This window comes from Phasianus colchicus, chromosome Z (genome assembly GCF_987193195.1).
Source record: "Phasianus colchicus chromosome Z, bPhaCol1.hap1.1, whole genome shotgun sequence".
NCBI classification, from domain to species: Eukaryota; Metazoa; Chordata; class Aves; order Galliformes; family Phasianidae; genus Phasianus; species Phasianus colchicus.
Window position 1 is genome coordinate 34,230,223 of NC_143476.1, and position 23,123 is coordinate 34,253,345.

A 23,123-nucleotide genomic window follows, 5' to 3' on the forward strand; every position below is an offset into this window, starting at 1 on the left:
TTTCATTGCTTGTTCATCTTTTAGAGAAGGACTGTTCATCCCTTGAAAGTTCCTTACTCATTTATGGATGAGTAAGAATGGGGTAGATTTGGTTCCATGAGTTTGCACAGTTAAGCATTCAGAACTGAGGCATCTCCAAAAGTGATGTTATGTCATAATACTAACCACTGGCACACATGGTGAAGCTTGTGGAGAACTGGGTTCCATTTAGGTTCAGACTGGAAAACAGTGCTGTATTTCAGAAGGCATTACTGGACCAGCCTCTGCACATGCGTGGCAGAAACAAGAAAGATGATGTGGGAAGCATGTTGTAGCAGAGAAATTACGTGGAGTAACATCAGGCAATCGTAAATTATTACCATAAATTTAAAAATCTGTCCATACGAACGCAGCGTGTATGCAACACAATGTACTTATGAAGTGTTTTTTATGCTATATGTGGAAATTGAATTCTAGTCTATTCATTTCATGATGAGTATAAATATTGAATGTTAAAAATATGTCTTTAAGAAATACAAATACTTTTCTTTAGAAAATACCAAATACTGATAAGATTTTCTACTTGATATCTTCATTGAAAGTCTCATTTCTGCTGTGTGCGTTTGTAATTAACTATGTATTAACTTATGCACTGCTCTCTGAAATAGTTTTTTAGAAGTGTTTAGAAGATGGAGGAGAATGCCCAATGCCTTGAGAAGAGAGATCTTTCTGCCATGTTGCCAATATTTTGTGCCTAATTTTCATGCAGAAATAATGTGAAAAGTTAATGTTTATTGTTGCATCAGTGTTAAAAGTGACCTTAAAAGTAAAAACAATTCAGTTGTGTTTTCTTGTTGTTGTAATGATGCATAAATAAAAGTTGTTTTTTTTCCCCTTCAAACAACATGGAAATAGACACATCCATTTATTCACCTTTTAGGAGATGCTGAATCACTGCCAAAGATACTGCTAAGTGTTCCTCAGGCTGTCTCTGAACTGGAAAACTGGAACAGTTTAATCAAACAGAGCTGGATTTGTACACAATAATGTGTGAGAGAGACTCTCTCAGTATCTTATTTTAGCAATTGAATTGAAGATACAGTTCTGCCATTTCTGAAGCATCCCATCTGTTTTCCAGTTATCCTTAGGCGAAGAGTTGAAAACAGACTTGATTTATAATATTAAATTCCACCCTCCAGGCTCAAAGATTTTAAAAAAACAAAAGACCTTTCAGGTGTTCTTCATGCATATCAATAAAGAAAACATGAAGGGAAACCTTTTCTTTGCCTCATGTTGGCTTTCCAGGACTGTGGCTTCCCACCCAGCAGATCATCTGGTCTGTTTCACATCTGGCAGTGAAAAATTAGGGAAACTCATTCACTCACACTTCTGATAAGATTATTACATCAGTCCTTAAATAGCTCTGCATTAAACTACATAAAATTAAGTGACACTTCCATGAGTAAGCATTCCTGTCAGCGTAGATTACAGCTTTGAGGAAAATGCATTGACTTACGAGATTGCTGGTTCTGGATCCCTGCGACAGACTTTTGCAGATCTTGTACAAATTCAGAAAGGTGATTTTTTTCTCACTCTTTCATCTGCAGAATATTGTGCAATACTGCAAAATGTCTTTTGTGCTTGCCTCACAAAAGCAGTGATCACCTAACATCCACTACACTTCCGTATTTCGTGTTTTGGTTCATTACGTACAAGAACAGCAAGGCACTACAAAAAAAACGTTGCAAAAAAGACATGTCCAAGGCTGTATTTAATGTGCTGTGTTCAAACTGCAGTTTTGAAAATATCCTTCCCTGTTCTTTTTGCTTTTAGTTTAGTGTTAAGGAGGAAGTTGTTTCTAGGGAATGTTTCCACTTCTACTTTTTGTCTTACAGCTATAGAGCAGAGGGCAGCATCTCCAAGCATTCAATGCAGCTACAGAGAAAACTATTAAATTAGAAGTTGCTAAAATGTAGGTTTTTTCTTTTGTCAACCCTTAATAATACCTTCATCTTTACACATATCACGTAATAGAACTAGCCAACTTTTTCTTTTTTTTCCTGAAATCAGATATTTGTAATTAAATATTCCTTCATAAGCAAAGTATTTTTTCCATCAAGTTTTGCTGTTGCTGCAGTGCCTTCAAAAAGATCACTGCCAATATAAATGCATCTTAAGAAAACTTGGGTTTTCTTTGCAGAGTGAATTGGTACAAAATGCCAATTTTTATGACTAAGATCTCTGGTAAGTGTCCCAGCTATTAATAGTTTCTAAGTCTTATATTCCTTCAGAGAAATTGGCCTTGTTTAAAAATATACATCCTGTATTGCTCCTGTTGTTCAGAGATAGGACCTGTTATCTTGAGATAGCTGTCTCCTTGGACAATATTTGTAACTGAGAGGGAGCACAGACATCCTATGAATATCCCTGCTTTTTGCATTTTACACTGTAAAAACAGAAGCACATTCTTTTTTTATGTCTGACAGAATGGATAACAGAACCTGAGGGCCCTAAGAGGGGGTGTTGATAGAAGCATTTGAGCTACTTTGTGCAAAGGCTTTACTTGAACATGTTTCTTACAAGTATTTGTCAGAAGACAACAAAGAGGAAAGTAAATTTCTAACAACCAATCAAACTACAGGAATTAAAATAGTTTAAAACTTATTTTGTACTTCTGTTAGTCCGCTATGGTAGTCTTTACTGTGCAGAAGGTGAAGGGTGCCATTAAATCTTAAAGAACCCCAAAATCTTAGTCTAAGAGGAATGCTTGGAGGTCTTGTCAATCCCCCAGCTCAGAGCAGGACTTGCTCCACCCATACTGCTCACCTGCTCCTCAGGAGCAAACAAGCATCATCAGTGAGTGCTATAAAAGCATATGATTTCTCTTAAACTGAGATTTGGGAAGCCAGTGTTAACATTGCAGCACTTAAGAAAGTACCACACTACTGTGAGCATCTGCATGAAGTCAAGACCACTGTTTCAAGTTTAACCACTAGGATCTGTGGCTCTGTCCAGCACCACAATGTATTTCTAATATGAATGTAGAGGTTTTGTTCCACATAGGGAAAAAAAACAAAACATGATTTTGTGTTCAACTGGGACTGGATTCTACTCAAAAAACACACTACAATCTTAGAGCAAGTAGTGAGCTTTTTAAAAGACTGCATAAAGTCCAAGTTATTCCCAAATTTCTGAGTCCAAGTGCTTGCTGATGCACTGTAATTAATTCCTGGTTTGTTTGTTTGTTTGTTTTTCCCTGACGGGATGAACTATCAGTTGAGCACAATCAAGCTGCCAGATGCCACCAGTTGCAGCCTTCTCTCTCAACAAGCCCCTCCCTTTTATGTTTCAACAGCATCAGGAGTGACAGTCAGGCAGCCAAGGCAGTGGCTATGGCAGAAGAACACGGAAAGACTGAAGGGAATGAAGGCAAAATATAAAGACATTGAAAACCAACAAGTAATTGCCTTGAAAATAGCTATGTTCAAAATTCAGATGATTACAGAGTGAAATAATTCTCATTTTAGTGGGAATAGAATAAAAATAGTAATTTGTTATTGTGCTGCAGCAGCAGCCTAAGATCTGATGATCTCCATCAGCCTACTGCACCCACCTGCACAAGAGCTGGCAGAAGGGAACATGGACCTTCCTGCCCTGGCACAATTACAAGTAACTGCAGTACGGAATTAGTATTTTCTTCAGCCACACTGACGCGGTAATAATGCAGTAATGACAGTGCCCTACAGTGAAAACACAAGTCAGAAGTAAGAGCAGCTAAAAGAAAGTAACTTCGTCTCACTTTGCTGCAAAGACACACTGAAACTCAACCACCAAAGCCCTGAAGGGAGGCAAAGAAGAAAAGACTGATACAACACCCCAGCTTGGGTTTTATTTTAAGGAGTCCTTACATTTGTACATTGGTCCACACAAGCTAATATACATAGATACAAACATCATGGAGACATGCTGCGTGAACCAACAGATATTACAGCAACAAGAGACAAACTAAAGAGTGAGTCTACAAACATCAGAACACAACAACTATCAATAATGCTTTTCAATTAAAATTTCAAGAACTGCAAGAGTATATTATACTAGGAAAAAAAAAGATCTTTGAATAAACATGAAGTTAAAAAAAAAATCTTTAAAAAACTTGCTTATATCTTTTCATTAGTAGTTTTACCCCTATTAAAGCAAATATTCACTGAAAATCAAAATAAATTTCAAATAAATTGAAAGAAATCTTAGAACACCTGAATTTAAGGGAAAGCCCCCCTGAATTTGAATTAGCATAGGAAGCATTTCATAATACTCTGGTATCTTTCCCCCAACCCTTCCAAAAAAAAAAAGAAAAGAAAAAGAAAAAAACCCAAAAACCAACCAACAAAAAACAGAAAAAACAGCCTGTGGTAATATAATGGATTCTACATTTAAAATCTCATAAACAGAATCTTCTACTGATGAGGAGTGAGAAAATTACCCATGATGATAGCAGCACAAACGGAGCATATGAGAATAAGCTACAAAATAATCCCTCTGAGGAACTGCATAGTGCTGTACCTACTACAGTCTCACTGTCCTTCTGTATAAAATATGAATGATTTTCCTTGACAGATACTGAATGGTTCTTGACAGGCTCACACAAAAGCTGTTGGTAGCAAATTACCTTGGTCTACAACTAGTAACCAGGGTTGTTCTCCCCTTTATATACTTGCAGGAAACAAGTGCTAGATCCCACTGGGAGAATGACAGAGCATGCATGTGATGAGTAACTAACAATACTGACCCATTAAAGAGGCACTGCATTTCTGTTTGGAAAACCTTTTAAGAAAATTATACAAAAACTATTTCAATGACCATGGGTGTGTTCTATACACTCCATTTGTGAAGGAAAATACATTTCCCTTTGAAGTTTAAAGAAACCAAGTATTATAAATGAGGTCATACCTTGTAAGCTTCATATTTAACATTCTATTCCTATAGCCTTTTTAAACTCAGAATTTTGTGGTTCTGAGATGTCATAATAAACCCTACTTTTATCAAAGTTTTCACGGATGAAAAGCAAATCTTCTACAGAATACACATCCTGTTTGCCTGTCCAAACAGTGAGGCTGTACCTATTAAAAAAAAAAAAAAAGTGAATATTATTAATTTAATGGATATAAAACAGAAAAAAAAATCATTGCATTTATAGGCTTCTAAAATAGTCCGAACTGTGGTATCTTAATGTTAGGAATGTAATTACTTACCGAATTTTATCTCCTTTGGATTTCAAAGTTAAGCAAGATTCAAAATTAGGAAGAACTGTATGTCCCTGTTTTCCTTACGCCTTTACATTTATACCAATAATCCTCCTCCACCCTGCATTTCTGTTACAAGAAACTGCACTGATGGTCTCCCCACTCTTTTTGATGCTCCAATGATTTCAAGTTTATGTAAAAAGCAATTACTGAAAATATTACTCCAAAGCTCAAGCAATACAAGTTTGTAAATGAGACATAAAGAATGCTTGATACAGACAGACTACCTTGAGAATATGACTACAGCCCAAGGACAAATGAGGAAATGGTAGTATGTATGAGGCAAGTTTTTGTCTTCTTTTGTTATATGTAGATACATTTTTTATGAAATTGTTATAGGTTTGTAAGAACATTTTTTAAAAGCAACTATAACTTAGCATTTGCAAATTACTGAATATTTTTCAGGTATCAAAGCAATGTCCTTCAGATTGTTAGTAAACTTCTGCTGTAGTTTTGCTTGGGATAGAATTAATTTTCTCCACAGCAGCTCAGTATGCTGAAATGTTCTGGATTTGACAATACATCTCATGTTTTTGCAGCTGCTGAACAGTGCTGACAAAGCAAAGGCTGATGGGCTGGGAACAGACACAAAGCTGGGAGAGGATACAGGCAGAAATGAGAACTTTATTACTAAGAAATATGTGACCTCACAATAAAGACTGCTAGAAATGAAGACCCACAAACTTACTGGTCTGACTGGTCTATCAACCAGCAAAGCTCAGACACTGACTGCCGTACTAATGCTGCCCGTACAGGGAACGTGACAGGCTGAGAGAGTGCACTGCATATCTGAGCCATTTCTTTCACCATTGTCCAACTGTAGCCTACAAGAAAGACCATTTGATTACACAGGTTTCTTCACAAATACAACCTCTATCAAAACAAAGACACAATGATTTACAGAATGGTTAGACTGCAAGACAATGGAAGAGCAGACAGTGGTTTTGTGAAAATCAGATAATTTAGAAATGAAATGGCTAAACTATTATAAGCAATATCGTTGTCCCAAGGGAAAAAAAAAACCAAAAAAACAACAAAACAACCAAGAAAAAGAATCTCATTCTCATGAATTGCTGTGTTTTTTCTTATATAGCTGCAGAATACAACATTTTTTAATGCCCATGAAATTGTATCTTTGCTCTCTAAGAGGTTTTGCCTATGACATCAATACATGATAGCTTTAACTTGACTGTGGCTCTTTAAAAGCAAGAACATTTTGAAGAAAAAAAAAAGAGGAAATAATCTGAACTAATGCAGTAGAAGACAAAATTGTGTAGAAATGTAGCACACAAAATGTTTTGTACTTAAAATAATGCTAAAAGCAAGCAATCTGAAATACACTGCCTGTTGCTGAGGTTTTTATGAGTGCTGGAGGTAGTTAACAGTGCTGTTTTGCTGTTCTTCAGTAACAACACTTAATCACATTTTTCTCAATTACTCACAGGCAATGTAGGGACTTTTCTGTCACTACTGCTTTTCAGCCTAAAAATGCACCAAATTTAAAATTAAGGTTTTGCTGGGCAAACAGTAACTCGCATTTGCAATTAGTTTATCTTGTGTCTTACAGTACACCCTTAAATAGCATTGCTGTAAACTGAAATTTAGAATGAAAATAATATTAAATTTATTTCAAAAGATCACTCACTACAGTATTTCCTGTGCATATTTCCAGCAATGTTTTATTGTACTGAAACAACTTTGGAGAAAAAGCTGTACTAATTTTAAAAACACACTGTACAGTATACAGTGCAGTCATCATAACAAAATGCTAAACCTTGATAATCAGTAATTAGTGGTTTGGGAAGGTGTGCAGTTTTGTCACTGAAGTCCCAGAGGATGCTGGTGGGAACTATGCTGCTGCACATAAATGCAGGTGGTGCACATTAGTAAAGCACTCTAAGCAGCCGTGAGAATTGTGAGGGGAAGGTAGCACAAAGAATCACAAAATAGTTTTTACATGTTTTGGATCAAAACTCCAGATAGGGATTAATAATTAGAAGCTGCAATTAGATTCACGAATTTATGATATAAAAAAAATTACTAACATTAATACATCGGAAAGTCTGTTGCAAAAAATTCAGTTCTTCAATGGAAGTATAAAAAAAAAAACTGACTCACCACTTAATTTATCTAACGCAAGAGCAAACTGATAGGATTTAACATTTCCAGCTTACTTTTCTTCAGGAAATGTTCCAGAACTCCAGTTAGCAAAGTTCTCCTGGTGGGACTTGGAGAACAGACTGCCTGAAACAGGGCTTGGGCAATTTGTTCCAGGAAATGAGGGAAATTACTTGAAGAACAAAGTATTGCTTGACAGAAAAATCGGATCTCCACAGAGTTTCATCTAAGCTCAAAACCAAACTAACTGCTACATGTTATAAAATACATATTAATAAAGTAATATTTCTTATATTGACTATTATTTCTAAACTGACAAGAAATGGCATTTATCTAGAATCAATCATGAAATTAATTTGAGGAAAGCAGGAAACATGACATAAGCATGACATTCTCTCTCTTTACCATCATTGTGCTGTTCAGGATGCCAGCCAGTCGTCCATCCCAATGATAAGGTTACATCTGGGAAAAACGAGGTGACGGTATCAAGGAATCCCTTTGCATCCACAACAGCACTGATCCCATTGGGTCCCGGGAGGATGTCTGCATTGAGCCAAACAGGTCTCTCCAAACATGGCTTCACAAGCTGGAGCAGCTCCAAGGAAGGCCGTACGGCGTCAAGGCTGTACCAACAACATGTGGACAAGGTGAGACTCCTTCACCCAGAGTGAAGACAGGAAGCATTCAGAACACATCAGTGGACACAGTGGGGATGGGCTGATGGTTGGACTAGATGATCTCAGTGGTCTTTTCCAACTTAATGATTCTGTGATTCTGTCATTCTAAGGCAACCTATAACCTCTTACTAACTTTGCTGTGTTCAAGTTGGGCCAGAAAAATCCCAGGCGTTATAGAGAGGAGCAGTCCTTGAGAGTAGCCCTGCAAATAAGGACCTGGGGATCCTGGTGGATGAAAAAATTAACATGAGCCAGCAGTGTGCTCTTGCAGCTCGGAAAGCAAATGGTATCCTGGACTCCATCAGAAGAGGGGCGGCCAGGAAGATGATTGTTCCCCTCTACTCTGCTCTTGTGAGGCCCCATCTGGGGTACTGTGTCCAGGTCTGGGGTACCCAATACAAGAAAAGACAGGGAGCTGCTAGAGAGGGTCCAGAGGAGAGCCACGAAGATGATTAGGGGACTGGAGCATCTCTCCTATGAAGACAGGCTGAGGGAGCTGGACTTGTTCAGCCTGGAGAAATGAAGGCTGTGGGGTGACCTCATTGCAGCCTTTCAGTACCTAAAGGGAGCCTACAAACAGGAGGGGAGTCAACTCCTTACCAGGGTAGATAATGGCAAGACAAGGGGAAATGGTTTTAAGTTGAGGGAGGGAAGATTCAGGTTGGATGTCAGGGGGAAGTTCTTTACTATGAAGGTGCTGAGGTGCTGTAACAGCCCAGAGAGGTTGTGGATGCACAGTTCCTGGAGGTGTTTGAGGCCAGGCTGGATGGGGCCCTGGGCAGCCTGGTCTAGTATAACATAGGGAGGTTGGTGGCTCTGCCTGGAGCAGGGGGATTGGAGCTCCATGATTCTTGAGGTCCCTTCTAACCCAAGCCATTCTATGATGATTCAATGAACCTTGTCTATCCTAACAAAACTTCCAAAACTACTGTGTTGTGATAGGAAAGGAAATACAGAATAATTGGGAGACCGATCGAATGTCAAGAAAACCCATGATTATTTTCTCACAGCGAATTAATGAATATTCCGCGTAACATTCAGGAACTTAAAATCACTGTAATTAGAGCTATGCTTTCCCTACTAACAGAACAGACCTATATTCTCCTGCAGTACTCTCCACCACTCCATAAGACTCATTCTGTACCAGGCCATTCCTAGCCCTGGCCCAGGACAAGGTCAGAAAAACCATGTCAGAATGTGCAGACAGCACTTGAAAAAGCAGCCAGCTGTGACCCGAGCTGCCCACACTTAACTGTCAGCAGTGCTTTTCTGCATTTTAGCCTTAGTATTATTGAGAGAACTGCATATTAGTAGGGTTCCACCCACCACTTTCACTCAGCAAGAACTGGCTCATTTGGGTCATGGGTTTTTTTTGTTGTTTTTTCCCAAGAGAAAAGCCAGTAATGGCTTAATTTAACACCGCTGGTTTCGAACCAATTTCTAACACGCTCTGAAGCCAGAACACTTCACTTGTTCCCAGAACTAGCAGACAGGTGAATGTCAGTCACTCAAATGCCTTCATTTCTTCAATGAAGTACACAATAACGTAAAGAGCACAAAAACAAAGAAGCATCTCTTGAAAATAGAACAAAGAAACCCAGACAGGACTCTTCTATTGCGAAGCACTGAGAAAATTCAAACATACTGTTGACTCCACTTTCAAGGCTTTTTTGAAATGATTGTGGCATTTTTTGAAGTGCGACTCCGAAGCCCTTTTGCAGAATGCATTAATTCCAGCAGGAAATGTGATTATGTGATCAATCACGCTCACAGGGTAGGAATACAGAAAGTATTTCTTCTTAAGCACTGTTAAAGTAATCTTCAAAACTTCAGCAACAGTAACCAAAGAATAAGAATCCAAAAGAAGATCAGATTCTGTGTCATTCACACAAATATAGCTGCACTGTGGGCTTGTAAATTTGAAATGCTTTTATTAACCAGACTTTCATTGTGCAATATAATTTTAAAAGCTTTTTAAGATCAGCACTTGGCTGGAAATTCCTTGTGGAAAAAAATAAGAGGCATCTGTTTTTAAATGCATTGAAGCAATCATTAGAACTGAAAAAATGAAACCTCTGTTCTCTCTGTCTGAGCAAAGATATGGAGAATCTATGGAGAATCAGTAAGAGGATTTAGCATGCCCACTGTCCTTGTGTTCCTGTGATCTTTGACATGAAAACAGTGATTACATCACACAAGACAAGGTAAAAATTACATTTTATAGCCACCCAGCAATTAGTGCATTTCTACGGGATACCTATGCAGTGACAAAGCTGGTTTTGATGTACAGCTGCATTCTCTATATGTGGTAAAATCTGACACATATTCGGAGAAAGCTAAAACCAGGAAAAGCAAAGATTGTCTAAAAATCACAGGTTCATATTGAACCCCATTTCAAACTTGTCAAAGCAATCTCATGGGGTTTTCAGTCCTTCTCCTTCCTGGCTCCTTAGCTCAAGCAGAAAACTGAAAGAAGCTTTCCAGATAAGCACTTTTATTTCAGCTTTCCCAGCAGTAAAACTTTGTTTAGTTGCAACTCAGTAATGAGTTCACTGAATATGAAACAATTATTTGTGGTTCAAAACGTGTAAAGTTTTTATTCTTTTAATGTATTCAGTAAAACTGACTACGATTCACTAAGTTTACTGTACAGTAAGGAATGCATAAGCTCTGAAATGCACACTAAGAAAAAGGTTAGTTTAACGATCACCAGTAGACAGCTAGCATTATTTATAAAATTGTTAACTGCTAAGAATGTGAAGTATATGCAAATGTTTTGTCTCAAAGTACCTCTTAAAATCCAGCTTAATGCCCTTATCTGTGCCAACCATCTCCTGCAGCCACTCCTGCAGCGTGATGTCGCTGTCTGTTTCAGGGGGGTGAGCCATCACTGGGTCTCCATCTCCTCCCCTGCCACCACGGAGGAGAACATCCGCTTCTACCATGTGAACTGCACCTGTTATTTAGAAAACGAACACTGCAACAGAGCAAATTCAGTACTTCCAGTGCCTGCTTAACCATAACTGCAGGGAAAGTTCCCACACCAAACGGTGCTCATTTACACCACGAGGATCACAGAGTACAAGCTGCTGCCTATGATGCAACCAAGACACATTTTGGGGTACTTCAGTCACTGGGATCTTTAGAAATCAGTGGCCAAGGGAAAACTGAGCTCTGACTGTGTTACCTGGCCAAGCAACGGCAGCGTAAGGTATCTCAGCCACTCCTCACACGTGCCCCCCCTGCATATCCTTCTCACGTCTGCAGCCCCCCCTCGGGCACCCTCTGATAGTTCTGCGTCCTTCTCACACCGCCAGCCCGCACACAGCGCTGGAGGTGAGGCCGCACAACGCAGAGCACCACGGCGGCACAACCCCTGCCCTCGCAGCGTCGGGCCCGATGCACCCCAGGCACGGCTGGCCTTTGGGCGCCAGGGCACGCGGCTGGCTCACATTCACCTCGCTGCCACTGCACGGCCGCCGAGCGCAGGCTCCCTCCGGCCGGCACTTACTGCGGGCGGCCTCCCGGGCCTGGCGCCGGCTGTTCGCCGCGTGCCACCAGCGGATCTCCGCCCCGTCCCTGGCCGCCAGGCGCCCGGCCCTCAGGAAGTGCTCCACCGCCGCCTCGCTCCACGCTCCCGCGGCACCGAGCGGGACGGCCCTCAGCGCGGCGCCGCCGCGGCCCCCGGCAGGGAGCGGGGCGAAAGGCGGCGAACCCGCCGCGCTGACCGCGCTCCGCTCGGCCGCCATGGCCGCGGCCCGGGCCCGCCCCGAGAGGCGGGGGCTGCGGGGCAGCGGTGCCGAAAGCGGGGCGGCGGTGCCGAAAGCGGCCGGCAGCCCTGCGCGGAGGGGGACGACAAACTTGAGACGGTCGGCAAGGCACGCTTGACTGCTTTATTTAAATAAGAGAGAAGCTTTATTTAACTCCTAGACATCGTTAGTACAGGATAAATGGCAGAACGGTTCCTCTGGTTACCTGACCGCAGACGTACGCAGGAAGGCCGCCTGCACCTCGCTGCGCTCGTCAACCAGAGGAAAGGCGGAGGGTCGCGCGGTAGCATGGAGGCACGACTCGTTTGCGCGCAGCCGCCCACCGTGCGGCCCCCGGCTCCCCTCCACAACTGCCGAAGAATCAGCTCTAATGTATCCCCAGTGTCCTCCAGGCCTGACATCTTCCAACGCTTGTTTTCTAAGCACGGAGCTGATGAGGTTAAGCAACAAGTTGCGTCTGAGACAAAAACATGAAATATCCCCAGTGAGCATCGAGAAGACAGCAAAGTGTTAATAGCCTCATAGACCTGTACCGGCATTTTTACTGAAAACAACATCGACTTGGACTTGGCTTCGTTGTTTTCTTTTTGGTAGAGAGTTGTGACAGTTACCAATCCTTGGTTCATGGAACCTTGGTACAAATCACATGCATCCCGAGTACATAAATAGATTTTAAGCACCCAATATAAAAAAATACATACAGTACTAAATCTGTTCATGAAAACTCACACTTAATACATCTGTCCTCCCTGAAAATAAAGGAGGCTACCGAGAGGTAAGAAAAGCAGGAGAAGGAAGCAGAAAAGATAGTGCAGAATTCCTGTTTTATTGCTACACGTAGATTACTTCAAGGATAATCTGGCTTTTTATTAATCCTTGAAAGGTCAAATTGCATCTGGACTTTTGAACACCCAGTAAAAGAAAAAAAAAGACCAATATTTATAAAAATAGCATCTGTTTTAATAAGACAAATCCCTATAAATTCAAGAATTAAATCAGTTTTTCTACAAAAAGTAATTCAGAAGCATATGGTCCTGAAGCACCAGCATGGTATCTTAAGTCAGGACTTCACTTACAATACTGTTGTAAACTTAATTGCAATTTTTTTTTTTTTTAATAGATTTGATGAGGGAATGGGATGTACTGCTGAGTGACAGAGAAGAACCAGGGAACACTGTCACTTTACAAAGGAGGAGGGGAAAACCTCAGATTTGTCCCAAAGGAATGTGTGGGCTCCTCCAATAAGGTAACAAGGCCAGTTGTCCTGCTGAGATGGAATCAGAAAAGCCAAGGCACAGATGGAACGAAACCTGGCAAGAGATGTGAAAAATATCAAGAGATTCTATGGTACATTGGTTGGAAGAGACAGGCAAAGGAGAGCGTACCCTTCTGATAGCTTAGGAGAACTAAACACAACAGACATGGAGAAGGCTGACTCAGTCTTCAGTGTCACTCAGGCTTTCCACGTCTGTTATGTTCCTGAACGTAACAGGTTGAGGCTGGGTGAGCAAAATCCTTTCCACTGTAAGGGCAGTGCAAGAAGACCTAGGGCACAACAGGCCAGTGAGCCTGGGTCTGCACCTGGGAAGATTATGCAGCAGATCCTCCTAGAACATGTGTTAAGGCACATGCAAAACAAGCAGGTGATCCGAGGCAGCCAGCACAGCTTCACCAAGGGCAGATTCTGCCAGTCAATCTGGTGGCCTTCTATGATAAGAGTGACAGAATCTGTGGACAGAGGAACGGCAACTGATGTCATCTACCCAGGTTGTTTCTGCAAGGCCTTTGACATGGTCCCCCACCACATTCTTCTCTCTAAATTGGAGAGATGTGGGTTTTGAAGGGTGGAATATACGATGGCCAGGAAGATGTGGTCAATGGGTCTACCTCCAAGCTGAGGCAGGTCCCCTCAGAGGTCTGTCTTGGGACCAGTGCTCCTCAGCATCTTTATCAATAAGATTGACAGTTGCATCAAGTGCACCCTCAGCAAGCTGAGTAATGCAGCTGATAACAGAAGGAAGGGATGCCATCCTAATGGACCTGGACAGGCTTGAGAAGTGGGCCCACAGAAATCTGATGAGGTTTGAAAGAAACAAGCTCCCTCACTGCTTCTTAGTAAAGAGAAGTGCTCCAGCCCTCTGATCATCTTTGTGGCCCTCCTCTGGACCCAGCTCCAACAGCTCTGCCTCTTTTTGTGTTGGGGACCCCAAGCCTCATGGCATCCTTCCACTACTTAAAGGGAGATTAACTTCTACATAGTCAAATAGTGCAGGGACAAGGTGGAAAGGCTTTAAACTAAAAGAGGGGAGATTTAGGTTAGATGTTAGGAAAATGTTGTTTAGAGGGTGCTGAGGCAGCCCAGCTGCCTAGAGAAGCTGTGGGTGTCCCATCCCTGGAGATGCTCAAAGCCAGGTTTGATGAGGCCCTGGGCAGCCCCATCCCATGGCAAAGGGATTGGAACTAGGTGATATTTAAGGTCCCTTCCACTCTAAGCCATTCTATGATTACTTGTGCTGATCAAAAACAAGTGTCAAGAGGTGTCCGCCTATAATTGTACCGGCACAAGTATAAATGGCGAAGTATGCAGTCAGCAACCTAAGATTTCATGTTTGTACCTCAAATGGCAAAAAAGTTCTTTGCACATGGAAAGCAGATGCTTCAGGTTGACATTAGATCTGACTGCAGCAATTTCTTTAATACTTATCTGATGTTAAGAGGCAAGATAGCATGGCTGGAAGTTACACTAAACAATGTAAATGCTACAGTGGTGTACAGAGGTAAGCGACTGCCTTCTTCTGCAGCTGTATTAAGTGTAAAGTTTCAGAACATTACAGAACATTACAAACTACACTTGCTTCTTGTGGTAAAGTAACAAATGGAAGTTAGATTCTTGTTTTGTTTAAATTCGGTTTCAAAATCAATTAAAATCAAAACAGTTTTAGAAAATTTGATCTTTAGTGTTTGATGTACTGAGCTTTGGTGTTCAGAGCTAGCAAATCAGTATCTTGCCAGAAATTAGTCTCAAAATAAATGTTCCATAAGGAAAAACATTAATTCCATTTTCAGCGGTAAGCTTGCAGGATCTGACATCCCACCATGGATCACAGGAATCAGAGCTCTGTCCAATTCATTCAGGTACTTCTGTGGAAAAAGGTGGCCCCCAGATCCTGCCAAGTACTCAACCTAAAATGGAAACACATTAACATTTCTTCTATTAACAAAAAATACAAGTGTGTAGTAATAAATCAGTATTTCACCTAGCATCACACAGACAGAAAATAACACAGACACTAGGAACTGGGTAGGTTTCCAGGTCAATCATGAACTATTAGAATTGTCACTGAATGTCTAGGTTTACCAAACTACACATCCTCTGCGTCTCACACCACTTGAGACTTTCGTCAAGAATGATCTGATTGTATTATATCACCACAGTGACTATTAATTTCAAAGTATATTATTGAAAAATAATTTAAAGGAGTATTTACAGCTTTTCTTAAAGATAAGGAAGTTTTACAGTTTACTTCCTTCAGACAAGTGTATTCCAGCTTCAGAATTCTGCAGTCTTTTTAGGAGCATCGCATACTAGATGGAGCTAAGCAAACCTGTAGAAATGCTGGAGCAAATGTCTTACCAATGTCAGGAGCTAAAGTAGCAGAAAACTACATCAAGAAAAGCATCAGAAAATTAGCTCTATGATTCCTTTTACTAGTTCACCCTATGGCACAAGTGCCAAAGAGTCAGAACCAGACAAAAACTGGTAACTTACAGCAAACAGCTTCTACAGCCATAGGGCAGAAAGGGAAACAGAAGTAATTCTTTTGTGAACTATTAGTCATTAAGACAGCTCCTAAATGAAATTTCATTCTCAGTCTGGATCTGGGACAGGATAAAAACTAGGAACATTCAGAAAGACATCCAAAGCTCTTTACAGGAAAGGTTTCAGAATTGAAGTATATACAATACAAGTTGAAAGATTACCATATCTGAGTCAACTGAAACTCTCAGGCCTATCTTATTCATCCCATTCTTCTTCAACGTTTTAAGGTGTGGGCAAAGAGCAGTGCAGCAGGCAGTAGCAATGTCTTTAGCGAACTGGAGATGAGCAGGACTGGGTAGTTCATGGTCCTTTAGGAAATAATACACCTGAAATTACAGAAATGATAAGGATATTCAGTAGTCTGGTCATATAAAAATTAAAAAAAATAAGTAATTCAGTATTCAGTTAACACAACAAAGTGAGCTACCAATGCTTGTTTGCTGGCATAATATTCCTAGAGTTTCATTTGTTCAATCAAAATACTTAAGTAACCATGAGAATATCTAGATTTCATACTCTCAGAGTTAACAGCGCTAACAGACTTACAGCATTTACTCTTTTTCAGAGGAAAATAATATAAAGTATATAAACTTATCACAGAATTACAAAACAGTTCACAGATTGGTATGGCTATGCATAGTTTAGTTTCTTTAATAGTAACATTTAGTACTCGTTTTAGCACTTAACTATTTAAGTAGTAGAGTAAAAAAAGTTCAAGTATAATGTAATTTACTAACTTCAGTGCACTTCAAAACTTTTCCTTTTCTCTCAAAGTCTCTGGTGTGTGGTATTTTTTCACTCCGAGTTCCTTCCATCGATTTTCCATCTACCTGGCTTAAAATTCTATGGAAGAGAGTAGTTTCGTCAACAATTGCAATAACATTTTGTTTCATAAATGTTTTCTCATTCTGAAGCATAATGTTTAGTTATCTTTAAAAGCCATTTAACAGCTCTATAACAAAATAATACAGGATTTGCATCATAATAATATAGAAGCTACAAAAAACAGTATCCTAAACAGGGAACAAACAACACTTACTCAATAAAAACCTTACCTTATAGGTCTGTGAAACTGAAGCTGCCTCCGTTAAAATTAAAGCCTCCTTTTGTTCTAATCAATCAAAAAAGCCACAAAAAAAAAAACCGAACCAAAAAAACCACCAAAAAGCATGCCAAGACAACCCCACCATGTGAGAAAGAGTTGGGTTAACATGAGGCAAGTTTTGAGTTAATGATGTGTACTTAAAGTTTGAAGTTATTCATATAACTGTTCAAATCACAGGGAATAAGGATTTTTTTTTTTTTAATTAAATGCTGACATTGTAAGCAGTGAGTGGCAAAGAGCAGTACAGTGCACTTCCAAGCCCTCAACTCCAGAAACTTAAAGGGATTAACTACATCCTTAAAATGGTTAGTGATTTGTCTGATTAGAGACATCAGGTTTTCACAAACTCTTCCTGTCAGCTTTCCAAAGAAAGAAAAATGGTATTGATTTTGGTAAACACTACAAACAAAACTGTTCTGCTAGTGACATCTAGAGGAGAGCAGGCAGCTTACTGTCCTTACAGGTCTTAGCAGCAAATTACCTGAATAAAGATGTCTTAGATTAATTTCTTGAAATAAAAAGCAGATATTTGAAAGTTAGGAACATGAGAGTTATATGCTTTGCTAATATATTTACTCTTTGTTTGTTTTTTCTTCATCTTCCACCCAGCAAATATCTACATATTCTTTTAGATCTTCTCCATCCACTTTGCCACAAGTTATTTTGAAGTCTTTCTTGTCTCTTAATGCTTGACGTAGGCTTTCCATTGTCTCTGGTGTTATTTGGACCATTAATCCATCTACAAGAAAATCAGTCAAAATCCTCACTTGTCTACAGGAAGAGCAGCAACACTTTATAGTAGTCCTGGCTTAAATATTAGTGGGATCAACCCTCTCCTGCAGCAAGTCCTAACTTGGTCTCCAAATGAAACTACAGCATTAAATCCTCCATGATAAGAGTGAGAAGTAGTGAAAGCCTTTCTAGTCAATAGAGCTAAGACTAGTAGAGCAATCTTAGACAAATGATGAGTTTCTGGCATATACGTGTCAATGTATGTATTTCATCAATACAGCAATGAACATACTTCTAAATACTGGCAGCTATAAAGGAAATGTTTGCACTGACTAATGTGAAGAGTTAAAACTTATAATGTAATAAAAGCAACAGATAAACTAGCATGCCCTTTTATAAAGCACAATTCATTTGTTATAGGTTTTCTACAAATTAAAAAGTCCTGAAAGGCTTAGAGTGGAACAAAGATCTTGCACAAGGCTAATTTTTATTTTTAAAACCCTCTGCAGAACAGATACTAAGTACAATTCTTACCTTCAACTATGCTGGATTTAGCTAGAAATCCTGAAGATGTCTTTAAGGCTCCATTGAATACCACAAAACTTGCACCTGTAACTAGAAAAAAATAGGAAGAAGGAGTGACACTACATGTTACTCAAGTTTCATAGAATCATAGAATCACAAGGTTGGAAACAACCTATAGCATCATCTAGTCCAACTGTCATCACATTACCACTGCTACCACAAGCTACTAGACTATATCTCGCAGCTCCTAGTCCAGATGCCTCTTGAACACTGCTAGGGACGGCGACTCCACCACCTCCCTGCGCAAGTTAGACATTACCATCAAGTCAAATAACTTACGTTACCTTTTTAAAATTAAAAATATATTTTAATGTTTTAATTAAAAAAAAAAACAAAACAGGACAGAAGAGGTATCACTACACTTAAAGTGATAATATGAATAACTTAGTCACAAGTTGGTACAAAAAACACGAGACTGTAGCAAAAAAAAAAAAAAAAAAGACTGCCTTTCTCATTTTATGAGTGCATACAATGTTTCTGTAAGATACTGAAAGATGGGCAACAGGCACACTGAAAGAGCCCAATATGCAAAGAGGAGACGGTTAAGAGAACAGTGTTGTGATGTTTCAACTTTTTAAAAACATAATGCCACACAACTTTAAATTAAATTTATTTACAAAAGATATTCCTGAAACTGACAGTGTTACTAGTGAAACTAAACTGAACTGAAAGGTTGTATGGAACTTTAAGCAACCTTGACTACAGGGAGGCATCACTGCCCATGGCAAGGAAGTCAGAACTAGAAGCTTTTTAAAGATCCTTTCCATCCCAAACCATTCCACACTCCTATGACTTTTGCTCTAGAATTGTAATTGTTCCCCATAAGCACACCAGCTTACCTTTCCTAGGATGTTCATTAGTGCTGTTTGCTTGCGTATGATAGAGACCTTGTTTATTCTGCACACACACAAAGTGAGAATCTGCTTCAGTATTAAAACTGGCTCCAATGCTAATTACATGGTCATTAGAGGAATTTATCACCTTCATCACCTGCCAATGTAAGATTTGTTATTAAATGGACAGACCTCATTCTGGAGTGCTCATTTTAAATACAAGACATTAGAAAAATCTAGCAGAATTATTCGCTTAATTACAAGAAATTTCAAGCTGACTAGCTGGAGTCAAATTAAGAATGATTGAAAATACTACTTTGAGAGGGAAAATCTAAAAACTGCTGGTCAACACAATATCAGAGCTGCAGAGATTTTATTGGTCATGAAACCATATACTAAGCTTTTTTAGTTAATTATATTACTACTCTCATATTACTCAGTTTTTCTTGTTAAAGCTCTATTAAACAGATTGCAATAAGAACTATGCTGGATTTTTAAAAAATTATGTTTTAAGTAACTACAGGGAGTTATAGGAAATATATAGGAGATGCTCCTTGGAAATGCATGCTAGAACACTTCACTGAAATTGCTCATCTTCCACAGTTAACAGTTATCCTAAAAAATGACTTATTTCCACACATCATCCACTCTAACATATCCAGGAAAAAGAGCATGTGCACACTGAATTTCACACTTTCTCCCCAGATATCACACGCTTCAAAGAGTCTACTACATCGCAAAGAGCACACTGGAGAACTCAATTAAGTGAAGAAATCACTTGCAGAACTGCATGGACACTGATCGGAGAATAAAAGCACTACTGCCTCTAAGAACTACTCTTTCTCCTCAGCCTTCCTCCCACCATTAATAAAAGAAGTCATGTTGAAGATGTGATTGGTATTATATGAAAAAAAGATAAAAGCAGTTTGGAATAGTTTAACTTACTTGATTATATTTCCTTAGGGGTATTTTAATACAGCTCCTACCCATTTCCACATGAACAAATAGGTTGTCTATTGTATGCAAAGTATATTGATAGTTTCTAAGGTCCTGCAATAGATAAAGATAATATGCTAAGACAAAGATGTTAGCAGACAGTTTATTTCCATACATTTTAGAATAAATCTTAAAGACTAAGTACTTTACATCCATCTCCAGGCTTCCTATAAGTCATTAGAAGTAGCTAAAAACGTTCATTCCCCTCCTCTGCTGTGATTCACTGGAAAAGTACCTTAATGGATATATTAACAAATCTGTAGCATTCATGAAGTGGCTGTACTATTTAACAGTGGCTTACTTCAACTATGGCTACTTTATGCACATTGGGATCTTGTAATGTTTTAGATAATGTGAAATACTTCAACAGAAAGAGTGGACAAGGTCACTTGATTTGTTCAGCTTAGAGAACAGGAGATGGAAGGGAGACTTCATTGCTGTCTATCACTCAGTGGAGGAGAGTGAAAGGGAGGTGCTGATTTCCAATTTGGTGACCAGTGACAAGTTCAGAATAGATATTAGGAAAAGTTAACTCACTGACAGAGTGACTAGGCCCTGGAATGGTTTTTCAAGGCAGTGGTTACAATCCCAAGACTGCTGCTGTTCAGAAATCATGCGAACAGTGCTCTCAAACATATGGTTTAATTCTTAGCTTCATGTGGAGCCAGGAGTTAAGACTTGACAATGCTTATCAGTCCCTTCCAGCTCAGGATATTTTGTTCTATGATTCTGCAATCTCTTGAGTACTTGAAGTACTGCTTGAGTCTCACACTGTTCATTATACCTCCCTCTGACAGAGGTTACCATCCATCAGCCACTTCTGCGAATTTCCACATTCTGTTCTGTTCTGGAAGATTGATGATAGATGTAAAATGGTCTCATTTGCCTTTCCTAGAAAAGGCCGGTAAGTTTTGTATCAGCAATTGAACTAGGAAATCAGTATCTTCCCCAGTCAGTTCAGCTGTAGCAAGAGCTATTTATGAACAGGTCTCACTGTACTGCAGATTTCAGTTCAAATGGCATTATTTGATGGTATAAAGGATATTATCACAGACATACCTTGCCTCCACCATTTACCACCACCTCAGCCACTTCTGTGGTGCTAGATTTTATCATCTTTAACTGAGTTTGCGCCATATGTAGTTTAACATATTCTTAACATCTTGTTAAGTTACATGAGAACTTTTTGCAGCCTTTCTACAATGACTAGAAACTCTTGCTACATCAGAAGAGGTAATCTTGCCAAGGAGCATATATTCCCACTGCCTGTTTTGAGCCTGAAGGTGGAACTCAGGCTAAAAAAGGAATGGATATAACATCAGAGACTAAGGCAAATCCATCTGAACACATTCTTTGCTGCAGCAAGAAGTGCACGCTGATGTATTTATCCTACCCTTTGGGTGCCTGCCTGTCTTTTCCAGGCTGTTCTTCTAGATTTTATTTATTTGTAGCTTAGGCACTTCCTGAATAATACAAAGGCTTATGCTGATTAAGGAAGTTTCCCTCATATTTCGGTCCCTTCCACCCTCAAGTCCTTCCTCTGACCTCATATTGGTACTGTCCCAACACTAGCAAGGCAGGGAGCAGGCTCACAGAATTGAGATTTAAGATTCCTCCATCAAGAAAAAAAAAAGCTGTCTAATTACTTGCTTTCCCTATTATTATTATATTCCCTATATTAGTGCAGCTCTGATTCATATAGATTCTCTATGCAGTGACATAGATAGATATCAACAACAGGAAAAACAGAAGAGTGCCAAAGATTGCTGTTTCCTTTAAGCTGTAATGGTTTTCCACATTTGAGAGGATTTAGTGATCACGTAAGTACGTGCAATTTTCTCCACATTTCTAACACTTTTGCTTACAGCATTAAGGATAAATTCTATGCAAGTATTTGAAGAGAAAAGTTACTGGACAGGAATAGAAGTTTACTGGAATTTCACATAAAATCATCTGAGAAACAAAGGAAAAAGTTCTTACCCTGAAATCAAGTCTTTGTATAACACAGATTGGTTAATCACATCAACGGGAAGTTCAAAGCAATTAACATTACAATTAGAAAATGTATCTGCCTGTCAAGTTTGTTTTTCAAATTTAACGAAATACCATTTTTAAGACTAGAATTCTTGCACCATAGCAGTATTTGAAAGAGAAAACTGCAACCAAATGGCAACTGCTACCAGCTTCAATGTAAGTTCTAAAGTTCTTCTCATTATTTAAAACTATTTTTTTTCAACCAGGAACTGTGCTATAACCATTATGATGCATGAGACAGTACTAGGTTTACAAGACAAGGCTTTGGCAGCAGGGGAGTTGTTAAGAGAGCACAGCCCAGCAGCTGCACCATGTCTGATCAGATCCAGCTCCAGTCAGCTCCCAAAGGGACCCACTGCAGGACAGACCTGAGCCCTAAGCAATGCTGGAAAGAAGCCAATGGAGGAACATGGTTAAGAAATGACCAGAAATGCAGTCCATGCTGGAGCCCATGATGGAAGAGATGTACGTGGTCTGGAGAAAGTCATGAAGAGACCACACAGGAGCAGGCCCTGGTCCACAGCTGCAGCTCAAGGAAAGCAGCCCATAGTGCAGGAGGGCTAGTGAAGCTGCTGCCTGTAGGGACTGTGCTGGAGCAGCTCCTGAAGCATGAGCCCCATAGTAGGGAGCTGTATTGGAACAGTGCGTTGAGGAGCTGCAGCCTGTAGGTAGCGCACGCAGGATCAATTCAAGAAGGACAGCGTCCTGTGGGTGGGACATACATAGAGCAGGGGCAGAGAGTAACCATGAAAGAGCATCAGGGATGAAGCATTGTGGACTGACTGCAGCCCACATTCCCTGTTCACCTGCACGTTTTGGGAGAAGGAGGTAAAGGGTAGATGGGGAGGTTTGCTCTTAGCAAGAAAGTTGCCCTTAGTAAGAAATCACCCTGTTAGTTATAGTCAATTAATTTTGTTAGTAATAGGGACATTAATATAATTTATACTGAGTTTGATTTGACAATAACTAATGAGTGATTTCCCTGTTCTTATCTCAACATTTGATCCCTCTTTCATTGTATATTTTCCTTATTTGTGGAGAAAAAGGGTGGCTGTGGGGGTATAGCTGCCATCAGGGTGAAATCACTACACTTTCTTAGCTCACACTTAATACATACTAAAGTAAGGAATTTCTGAGTCAGCTCTGAAGAAAAAGTTAGTTCTTTAACTTTGAC

The 23,123-nt window shown here is 39.7% G+C and overlaps 2 protein-coding genes across 8 annotated transcripts in view; both read right to left on the bottom strand.

Annotated features, from left to right (window-relative positions):
• Window positions 1-3,368: 3,368 nt before the first annotated feature.
• FAM151B (family with sequence similarity 151 member B) lies at window positions 3,369-11,824 on the bottom strand. The gene is made up of 5 exons (XM_031603389.2): window positions 11,586-11,824; window positions 10,865-11,030; window positions 7,803-8,020; window positions 5,968-6,103; window positions 3,369-5,096 (listed from the first exon to the last, which is right to left on the bottom strand). The coding sequence occupies exons 1-5, from the start codon at window positions 11,821-11,823 to the stop codon at window positions 4,943-4,945; spliced, it is 912 nt and encodes a 303-aa protein (XP_031459249.1). The 5' UTR covers window position 11,824; the 3' UTR covers window positions 3,369-4,942.
• Window positions 11,825-11,917: 93 nt separating this feature from the next.
• ZFYVE16 (zinc finger FYVE-type containing 16) overlaps window positions 11,918-23,123 on the bottom strand; it is a 34,757-nt gene continuing 23,551 nt past the window's right edge. For 5 of the 7 annotated variants that reach the window (XM_090132499.1, XM_031603379.2, XM_090132497.1 and 2 more), the window contains 8 exons: window positions 19,865-19,969; window positions 18,926-19,076; window positions 18,036-18,116; window positions 17,346-17,508; window positions 16,402-16,507; window positions 15,826-15,990; window positions 14,940-15,027; window positions 11,918-12,301 (listed from right to left, as the gene is read on the bottom strand). In XM_090132499.1, the coding sequence (XP_089988625.1) occupies window positions 11,994-12,301; window positions 14,940-15,027; window positions 15,826-15,990; window positions 16,402-16,507; window positions 17,346-17,508; window positions 18,036-18,116; window positions 18,926-19,076; window positions 19,865-19,969 (1,167 nt within the window). In that variant the 3' untranslated portion in view covers window positions 11,918-11,993. Of the gene's footprint in view, window positions 12,302-14,522; window positions 15,028-15,825; window positions 15,991-16,401; window positions 16,508-17,345; window positions 17,509-18,035; window positions 18,117-18,925; window positions 19,077-19,864; window positions 19,970-23,123 lie in introns of those variants that run through there. The other 2 variants (XM_090132496.1, XM_031603378.2) reach the window with 2 other exon arrangements.

What these genes read in the sequence shown, in the direction of transcription:
- FAM151B (XM_031603389.2), bottom strand. Translation starts at nt 11,823, where the DNA reads ATGGCGGCCGAGCGGAGCGCGGTCAGCGCGGCGGGTTCGCCGCCTTTC. An exon ending in TCCTGAACAGCACAATGATG is followed by an intron (nt 6,104 to 7,802) that starts GTAAAGAGAGAG and finishes TCTTTCTTGTAG; the next exon opens with GCTACAGTTGGACAATGGTG. An exon ending in TTGATAGACCAGTCAGACCA is followed by an intron (nt 5,097 to 5,967) that starts GTAAGTTTGTGG and finishes TTTTTTTAATAG; the next exon opens with GTACAGCCTCACTGTTTGGA.